We start from the raw sequence: 10,225 nt of genomic DNA, 5'->3' as shown, positions 1-10,225 counted from the left end.
AGCGCGGCCGGCTTCCTGCGCCCGTGGGGGCGGGATGCGGCCCAGCGTACGGCGCGCGTGCGCCCCTGGTGGGTGGGGGCGGCGCTGCCTGGGCTGACCCGCTCCGGGCGTCCAGCTCTGCGCAGTCCGCAGCCTCAGTTGCGCTTCTTGCGCTTTACTTCTTGCCCTGTCCCCTGGACTACACGCAGCGCTGTACAACGTTTCGAGTTGCAACGTTTCCCACCTACAGCGTTTATAAACGGACGCCCTGTTTCAACTTCTGACCTCAGTTGCGACTTTATGGCACGTCGCCACGCTGGCGAACAAGTTCACTGGGTCGCTCATCTCATCTGTGCAAACTTCCTTGGACGCTTTCTTTAAGAAAGCAGGTGAGACTCCAGAAAAACCTGCCGCCGGGACTCCTGAGAAGACACCAGCCGAGAACTCTTCAAAAAGTCCAGCAAAGTCACCTCAAAGAAGTCCTTCCAAGTCAATGTGAATCCTGTTAACCATGTACATGCATAATGTAGCTATATTACTCATCTATAATTGATTTAGTACAAAATTCTGGGGTATTTTTAGTGAAAAAAGGGTATCGGGCCTTGGTTCAGGAACCAATCCCCCATTTATAACATGGTTTCTTATGAGAAAATTGGTTCCGAGTGACAACGTTTTGACTGAAGATGCGTTTTTCAGGAACCGTTTGTGTTGTAAGTGCTGAACAGAGCAAAAGAATTGCATCCCTTGATTTGCAGGCAACGCAGCCCAGGGTGCTACTGGCTTTTTCTGCAGCAAGAACACGCTGCTTATGGTCAGCTAAACCCCCCGATCCTTGCCTGCAGTCCTGCGGCCTGGCCAGTCTGTACTGGTGCATGAGACTGTTCGGTCCCAAGTTCAGGATTTATTCTATTGTGTTTCATCAACTTTGGACAATTTCTCCAGTTTATCAAGGTTATTCTGGATCCTAATTTTGCCCTCCAGGGTACCAGATTTGTTAAGCATGCTTTCAGTCCTGTAATCATTAATAAAGATACCGATTAAGACAGATCCCTAAGGAACATCACTTGATACCTCCTCCTCCTTGATAGTTTGTACACGTCACGTTTTTTGCCCGTCATTGCAGTGCAATGGCATGACTGTTTGCACAAGCAGGTTTTCTGGATGCTTTAAAAGTCTTTCTGGTGTGTTAAACTAAAATTCCTTGGATGTTGTTTAGTTTGGCTCACCACGACTGAAAGTGTCACATCCATTGCTTCGTTGCTGCAAAAGCAAAGGCACTCAATAACATGTAATGATCCTCTTTGTCCACCAGATGCCAGTGTGATTATTTTGTAGTTCACCTCTGTGTCCACCAAATGTGGGTCCCAATTGCAGCTGCCCTGTTTCAATAAATGGGTGTAAGGTGTTTCCTTGAATGCCAGGTGTAGCACAGCAGATGCAGATGCAGCGGTCCACCCAGCTCAACGTGCATCAGTATTCATTATCCTGTATGGATACCCGCAGATGGACACCCCACTGCTCATGATCCCACCATGCCCTGGCCAGGGTGACAAAGATGCTGTCACCCAATTACCTGCCCATGCCCTTGCCCCTGTCCCAGACTGAACGCAGTCTGTAGCTGATATTTGTGTGTGTGTGTGCGCGCGCGTGCACATGCATGTCCTGGCTGCCTGCTCCCACAGCTGCATGGCAGGGCACAGGGTGGGGGGGCCTGGGGCTGGACTGGGGGGGCAACGTGACCCGCTGTCCTGTGGTGCCACCCAGGGAGCCCACAGCTGTGGGACACGGCACGGGGTGGGAGGCCCTGGGCCAGGGGAGCAGTGCAGGACTGTCATGCACTCCTGCAGCGCAGGTCAGGGAGGGCACCTACAGCTGTGGGGCAGAGCACGGGGTGGTGGGGAAGGCCCAGGCCCTAGGAGGGGGGCCCAGGGCCCCAAGAAATCTTAATCCACTTCTGCCCCCCCCCATGGGGCCCCCAAAGTGCCATGCTGTTTCCGCTTGGGGATTCCCTGGGTTTTCAAGTACTGGTTAAACAACCTTCCCTGCTGTTTCAGAGAACTTGCAAGTGAAGTTAGATAGCAGACACAAAAGAAAAGGAGCCGGGTAATTCTCTTTTACATAATTAACCTTTAATGATTGATTCACCCTAACTTAAATAAATAACAACCCAATCGTTACAGAATTTTCAAGGTAAATAATGTGCAAGAAGCAGTAAGCAATCCTCAGCGTAGTAAACCCACAGGCCCAAGTGACACAGTTACATTTGGAGAACACCGAGCAGAGAGGGACCCCAGTGCCATCGGGGCAGAGAGCAAAGGGAATCAGCACTTAAAATATGCCCTACTCCAGCAGTCTGCAGACTGACAGATTGAGTACTACCAATTCAAAAGGATACAGGCTTAAGTACCACCAGCAAATTTTTCATACACATAGGTAACAGGCTGTGTATTAATACAACATCAAAACCTTTAGTAATCATAAAACATTGTTTTACCGGTTACGGTAGCCATATAAAACAATTGTAAATTGGAAAAAAAGACGGTGTAAACCAGGGGTAGGCAACGTTTTTGGCCAGGGCACTGAAAAAAACTGCTTTGTGTATGTTGTAAGGTGCCAGAGTGCCGACACCCTAGAAAAACAAACCTGGGGCGGGGGCTGCATGGCAGGACACACTGCAGATTAATATAGTTAATAATCATAAATGTGGCTGCTTCTTTTTTTTTTTTTTTTTCACAGTAAATAGCAGGTTTTCTAAAAATTCTAAACCTGGTGACAATAAATAAAACCTCATGTGCTACCTTTGTTCTTGTGTCTTCTTTTTTGTTAAGCACATTGTGATGAGAGAGAAGGAAGAGAGAAGAGAGATGGGGAGAGAGAGAGGAGAAAGAAAGAAAGAGAAGAGAGAGAGGGAGGGAAGAGAGAGATGGAGAAAAAAAAGAGAGGGGAGAGGCATGGGGAGAGCAGGTGTTGGGGGGGACAGGGGAGGCACTGCAGGCAGGCTGGCCTGGCTGGCCCTTGGGAAGGCTGCAACCAGATGAGCAGGGGCCAGGTGGGGAGCAGGAGCTCTCCTGGGGCTCCACTGACTCGGGCTGCAGGGGGGATGCTCAGCAGTACCAGGGGTGGGGCCCAGCCCAGGCTGTGCAGCCCCACGGGGATGGGTCACAGCCGCCCTGCCCACAAGGGAACGCTGCCTGGCCAGGGCAGGACACCAGGCTCGGGGGACTCCTGGCTTGGGCTCTGTGCATGCAGGTGCAGCACAAGTTGGATGGAGCCCCCTGGGCCACAGCATGGACTCCGTGAGCTCCGGAAATAGCCACTGCAGGCAGTGCTCAGAGCCGAGCCGGCTGGGAGCCTGCGGTGCAGCCGCCCCCGCGCAGCACCTGCCCTGGCCCCAGCCCCTTGAGGGCAGTTGCAGGTGGGCAGGGCCAGGGCTCAGGCAGGCTGGGGCAGCTGCGGGCAGCTGTTCCCAGGTGCTCCTGTGGCCAGGCCCTTGCAGCAGGGATGGCTCTGCCCTGCTCGCACTGTGCCCAGTGTGCAGGGAGGCCAAGCCCAGAGCTGAAAGCCCCCCTGAGCCCGGTGGCATCCCCTTGTGGAGCTGCACGGGCCCAGCCAGGCCCCACCTTCGGTGTCGCTCGGCACCCCCACCCGCCCGCTACAGTCTGAGCCTGCAGAGCTCAGCGTCATATCCCAAGCCCATTTTTATCTTGCCTGGAATGACACGGGCTTTGCCAGGGCATCAGGGAGACTCCCACCTGTGTGCACCCCAGGTTAGGCACAGGGGCTACCTGCCCCCCCAGATTTATATGTGGGGTGGGGGCAGCTGCTGCTGCATGCTGGGGTCTGAACATGGGGAGCTGCACACGACACCACGTGCCTTCTGTGGCCGGGCAGCCAGCTCATGGAAGGCAAGTGCCTTTGATCGTTCAGTAAATGCTCTAGTGTCTTGTAGCAGTATGTGGTGCTCTATCCCTATGGCCAACCCCATGTCTCATTCGTGGAGCAAGAAGACCTTGGGCATAGCACTAAGTTTCTGCTATAACGGAGCCTTGCACTCCAGGGGCACCAGTGAGTCTCCAAAATAAAACCGGGCGAGGTCCAACTCTCCTCCTTCAGTGGGACACAGTGGCAGCAGGGCCTGCTGATACCCTTCGCTCCTGACCTGCAGCCCCCTGCCCCCCCAAGCCCTGTTGCCCCCGAAGAACCCCTCCGCTCCCTTCCCCCACTCTGCTGCAGACCCAGCACTGGCAAGCATGCCCACGCCCACGCCCACACCCACCCACCCACACACACACACACACACACACTTTCTCTCTCTCAGCTGCCTGCAGCTGCATGTGATGCCCTGCCTCCAATCACCTTTCCCCGCTGTCCCCAGCAACTCCTTTGCTGGGGCAGAGGTAAAGCAAAATCCTGGACATTTGCTGATATTTAAAAAAAACACCCAGATGGGGGCACCCAAAAAGTGGACATGTCCAGGAAAACCCAGACGTATGGTAAACCTTCACAAACATTTATTTACAATTTCTAAATCCAAGAATATAAACAGTCTAGGCTGGGGGGAGGCCACACACGACCCCCTGGAAGTCCCCCTGTGTGGGCTGGGCAGTGTGCAGAGACCCTCGGTCCTTGGGGCCTGGCTTCATCAAGCCCACACGCTCCACACCTAGGCAGTATTTCTCGGGTGGGCTGGTGGCTCTGGAAACCGGAAAAAAGTTAGTAAGAGCCCAGACCACTGCCATGGAGCAAGACATGGTACAGGGCCACCTGCCATGGCATCTCCATCTGTGCCAGGGCCCAGAGCCAACCGCAAGGGGCCCAGCAACACATCTGGCACCTTGGACCCCTGGGACCAGGGCTGACTTGTGACAACAGGTGACGGCTGAGCCCAGCTGGAGGGACCCTGCTCTGGCTTCGCTCCCATGGGGACAGCCAGCCCCCAGTGAGCACGGGAGCATGGAGGGCAGAAACGAGGCTCAGAGCAGGTGGCAGGAAGGGCAGCTTGGGGCAGCACCCAGTAAGGTGAACTGCCTCCCGCCCTCCCAACCAGCTCCCACCACTGGCCTGGCCAGTCCTGCTGCAGCCGTCCTGCCCTTAGCCCAGGGCCCGGGCCCCCTGCCCTGCTCCCGCACCAGCTGGCAAGTCTCAGGGGCTCAGCTTGCCCTAGGACATGGCAAAGGGAGAGACAGCATGAGTTGTGCCAGATGTGGTGGGCAGTGCCCCGAGACCAGCACCCCTGCAAGCACCCACAGTCCAGCCCCTACATAGTCCCACCCTCACCGGAGCTCCTCTATTCTCTGCCTCTTGAGCTGCGCAATGTGGTCAGCATGCCACTGTCTCTCTTTCTGTAGATGCTTCTTGTCCTCAAAGGAGACAACCCGCTTACATGCCAGCTTCTCCTGATACTTCTGCATCTGGCGCTGAATGTCCCTGGCATCCACCATTCTCTGGGTCGCCCACTTCTCCTGCTGCCTCTGCTCCTTCAGTGCCTGCTCCCTGGGGGAAATGCCAGTGCTGGTGATAGGGGCCAGCCCAGGCTGGAAAGGCCATGACCTTCCTGCTGGGGCTGGCCCACCCCCCTCCCGCATACATGGGGTCCTACGTCTACCCGAGCCAGGTCATCTCCACCGCAGCTCGTGCACCCCAGGCTCAGCCAGAGCTGCAGAGGGCAAGCCTGATGTGCCCTAGCTTAGTTCCCCCACAGGCACGCTCTCCAGGGCCTGCAACCCCGCTGTCATCCCGGGGCCAGGCCACGCCTCGCACTACCTGAGGATCTGCTGGAAAGAGCTGCGGTTCTGCTGTGCCTGTATGACCGAGGCACGCCTGCGGTCCATCTGCTCCAAGCGGCTCTGCTTCAGCATGGCCTCCATCTCTCTGTACAGCCACTCCTTCTCCTTGGCCTCCTGATGCTGCTTGACCCGGAGAACATCCTGCCAGGAGGGAAGCATTGATTGCACTGCCCAGGCAGCAAGAAGCCAGGGGGAGATACTGCTCCTGCTGCCCCAGGGAGCCAGCCCCAACCCTTGGGCTGCCATTGCCTGGCTCCTCTTGGGGCTGTATAGAGCCAACTGGGCTCTCCTCCCACTCCTGCTCCACATATGGTGCTGGCTGTAATGACAAAGCTGGAAGGACCCAGGTAATCTGTGGAGCCTTGCCTGCCTGCTTTGGGGATCTAACGTCCTCTTACCTGAGGCCCCAGGCTGCTGCACACCAACCTGCGTCCTGCTCAGCCCTAGGGCTCCAGCTGGGGTTCAGTCTGCCCTGCTGCAGTCCCAGGCAGAAGCATCCCACACTATGCCCCACAGGTGCGTGGGTGTGAGGCCCTCCCACTCTGCTGTGTCCCAGGTGGCCAGAAGGCCAGGGAGAGAGCTAGGGCAGGAGCTGCCGCATGCATTACCTTCTCAGCCTGGTGCTTCTGGGCTCTCTCCTGCAGGGCTCTCAGATGGGCCATCTCCAGCTCCTTTTTGTGGTGGATATTCTGCTGCATTTCAAACTCTGCTTCTTGCTCCTGCCACAGTACAACCCCAGCTCTGTGAGCCACAGGGCCACCCAAGCCACTGACCTCTTCCCTCCACCCATGCACCAGCAGACATTGGCAAAGCTGTGATGGTGTCACACATATATGTGTGTGTGCGCACATGCGTTGGGTCACTCAAGTGTGTGTAGCATTCTCACATGTGCCCAGCGACATGCAACCACGTGCAGCATTAACATGCATGTGCAGTGTTCACACAGTGGATCTTTCACAGTGGCATTTTGCAAATGTTCTGCGGAGTGAACTTCTGGATGCGCTTACCAGCTTGAAGATGACACCAGTCACCTTTGGAGCCCCAGCTCCAGTTCAGCTCCGTGTCAAGGATTTGGGCTGGTTCATGTGGAATCAGCACACAGGAAACAATCTCCTACCCCTAAAGCTTTGATCCCCTAGCCCCTAACCTGTGCCGAACACTGGTCCCCTTCCAGCTCCGGTGACCAGCTCTTGCAGGATATATTCATTTAGCTGCTGTGTGGATCCGACTGGGTTCAATGCCAGTCAAACGTGCTGGTACTAGTCCAGACACATGGAAAAACGACTACTTGGACTGGCCCCATGGACTCCCCTTCTGGTGGGTCTAACCCACACTTCAGTTCTATCTGCTCCAGTGGGAGGTCAGGGCAGTGCAAAAGGGTTGGACCACCTGCCCCAAGGGAAGGTGGTGAGTCAGAGGGTCCTTGGAAAGAGGGGATTGGAAGTCTGGCTTTTGGGAAAGCCAAGCATTCAGCAGGGATGGACTGCCACACGTGCTGGATCCTGCAGACCTGAAGACAGCCCTCTCCAGGAACAGCCCTTTCCTGGCCTTGATCTTTTGGGTGCACCCTGCACTGACTGAACACCCACAGCCCTGGTCTGGCAGGACCATGCCAGACCAGCTTGCAGGCACTCGAGCTGTTGATGGATGCAAAAAGCCCTGTTCATCCCCCAGGCAGGTTTGAGGCTTCAGTGCCCAAATCTCAGGACAGCCCTCGAGCAGCCCCAGTCCACTCAGCCCTGTGGCACAGAACAAGCGCTGGAGACTGACACTGAGTATACTGCTGGGACTGAGCATCTCTGCAGTCTGGGGGGCAGGAGGGCTGGGAGCAGGCACAGGGCATGGCTCTGCCAACCCCTCACAGCCACTCACCAGGCTCTTGTCCCCGGGCACCGGGCCTCTCCCCACACTGTCCCCTTCTTGCTGGCAGCGCGGTGGCATGTTCTGGAGCGGAACCCGCACCCGGACCAGTCTCCGGTTGGGGCTGGGCCGGCCAGGAGGTGGCCGTGGAACCAGGTGCCCCCAAGGTCTTCCTGCTTCGTGCGGCTGGCAGAGATGGAGGGGGAGGAGAGTTACTCAGCAGAAGCCCCCTGCAACACCTTTCCCCAGCACTCAGCTGCCAGGCTCCTGCCCCCATCCCTTGGCCTGGCCATAGGCAGCAGCATCCCTAGTCCCAGGAGAGCTATGCTCAGCCTGTGCCCGGGCACTGCAGGAGGACTCTGGTTTTTCACACCCCATCCCCTACTGTAATTATGGAGCTCAGGAGGCCTTGTGACTGCTGGGGTTTCCACCCTGGAGGCACCGATGGCAGCTCGGCCAGGCCAGAGAGGCTCAGCAGGGCCACCCTCTTGGCTTCACCCTGCTCTGGCCCTGGCTGATCAGCCTGAAAGGCTCTGCCGTGGGAATTGGGCCGGGGGCCCAGGTGCCCAGCAAGGCCAGGCTGGACCTCCCGTTCCTATCGCCCAGCAGCATCTAGACCTGGGAGGGGGGTGTAATTATTTTAACTGGAGCGCCGCTTAATGTGTTATGGTGAGATGTCAAGGGCCACAAGGTTAGCCCCACTCCTTGATGGGTGCCCTGCCCCCTTGTCACTGTCTTGGGACCGCAAGTCCCAACCCCTCACCCCTGACCTTTGCCACTGGATGTCCATCCCCTTCCTCCAGAACTACTCCTTTTGGAAGTGGGGGTGCTGCCACCTTGAAACCAAAAAAAAGAAGAAACAAATTGTATACTAAATAAATCAAACATCTACCATAACTTACTTTAATTGTATTTAAAACATATTTTTTGTCCTGATTTATGTGTGTTTGAGTCATGTATCTAGAGGCAATTGCATCGTAGCTCAAAATATTGGAGGTGCACTGAAATATCAGTGCCATATCAGATCACCACCAATAAAAGAAAATTAACGTTATTGGCAATTGGCTTTTTTTTGGCCGATGTAGCCAATCACGTACCAATAAATATAACATGCCTTCTGGCCAGGGCTCCTGGACTCTGCATGCATGCGCACAACCACAGCATGCACGTGGCCAGGAGTCCACCCAGCAGGTGGACCCAGCAGGGTGGACAGCTGTGCCCTGCAGGTAAATCTGGAGGCGAAGAGGTGGAGGGGAGGGGAGGGGAGGGAAGGGGCATGGGGGGTTGCAGATCGAGACTCCCACAGTGAGGGAGGGAGAGGGGCTGGGACTGGGAGCACTGCCCAACCAGCTTTGTAAATGGGACCGCAGTGCCCTGGCGGCTCATCTAGAGGGTACAGGGGGTATGTGGGGAGGGGTGAGGCCCCCCACCACTCTGCTCACCCCTGGGAGAAGTATGTGCCCCCCTGGATCTGTGCATGGGGCAAGGGTGGATGCAGGCTTCCTGCTGGGGGCCCAGAGCTCTCTGGGGCAGTGGGAGGTGAGGGCTGGTGTTGGGGGCTCTCCCAGGGCCTGCGGTGTCTAAGCAGGATCTGATTCTGCCCCAAACCGTTAAGGACCAGAGGTTCTTTCCCCTCCTTTCCAACTAGTCCAGCCCCAGCTCAGGGCAAGATCAGTTGTGTCTCTGACCCCTGCTAGTCAAGGTCAGGGAGGGCTGCAAGGTTAGCCCGACCCCTTGATGGGTGCCCCACCCCCTGGTCGTTTGTCTTGGGACCGCAAGTCCCACCCCCTCACCCCTGACCTTTGCCAGTGGATGTCCATCCCCTTGCTCCGCAAGTCCTCCTTTTGGAAGGTGGGGTGCTGGCATCTTGACACCAGAAAAAAATAAACAAATGGTATACTAAAGAAATAAAAAATCTACCATAACTTATTTTAATTGTATTTAAAACATATATTTTTGTCCTGATTTATGTGTGTTTGAGTCATGTATCTAGAGGCAATTGTATCATAGTTCAAAATACTGGAGGTGCACCAAAATATTGGTACCATATTGGATCACCAAGGATAAAAAGAAAATGAACATTATTGGCAATTGGCTTTTTTTTGGCCTGTGTAGCCGATCATGTACTGATAAATACAATATGCCCTTTGGCCGAGGCTCCTGGACTCGGCATGCATGCGCACAACCACAGCATGCATGTGGCCAGGAGTGCAGATCGGCAGGGTGGAGAGCTGTGCCCTGCAGGTAAATCCGCAGAGGGGAAGAGGCAGAGGAAGGGAGGGGAGGGAAGGGGAATGAGGGGGTGCAGATCGAGGCCCCCACATAGAGGGAGGGAGAGGGGCTGGGGCAGGGGCAGGTGCTGCGGCTGGGGGAACTGCCCAGCCAAGGCGGTAAATGGGACTACAGTGCCATGGCAGCTCATCCAAAGGCTGCAGTGGGGGGTGTAGGGAGGGTGGGTGGCTCCCCACATCTACATGCACCCCTGGGAGAAGCATGTACCCCCCTGGATTTGTGCATGGGGAAGGGTGGAGGTGGGCTTCCTGCTGGGGGCCCAGAGCTCTCTGTCCTGCTGGCTTTCCCTTGGGAGTCCTGTTCCAGCC

The 10,225-nt window shown here is 56.0% G+C and overlaps 1 protein-coding gene across 1 annotated transcript in view; it reads right to left on the bottom strand.

Annotated features, from left to right (window-relative positions):
• PEX19 (peroxisomal biogenesis factor 19) overlaps positions 1-10,225 on the bottom strand; it is a 30,760-nt gene that overhangs the window by 15,161 nt on the left and 5,374 nt on the right. Inside the window, exon 2 of the mRNA XM_025194600.1 lies at positions 8,358-8,360. Coding sequence (XP_025050385.1) covers positions 8,358-8,360 — 3 coding nt within the window. The remainder of the gene's footprint in view (positions 1-8,357; positions 8,361-10,225) is intronic.

The sequence above is a fragment of the Alligator sinensis genome, unplaced genomic scaffold (genome assembly GCF_000455745.1).
Source record: "Alligator sinensis unplaced genomic scaffold, ASM45574v1 scaffold1161_1, whole genome shotgun sequence".
Taxonomy (NCBI): Eukaryota; Metazoa; Chordata; order Crocodylia; family Alligatoridae; genus Alligator; species Alligator sinensis.
The sequence above is the reverse complement of the archived record's forward strand: the minus strand, read 5'-3'. Positions and strand labels throughout refer to the sequence as shown.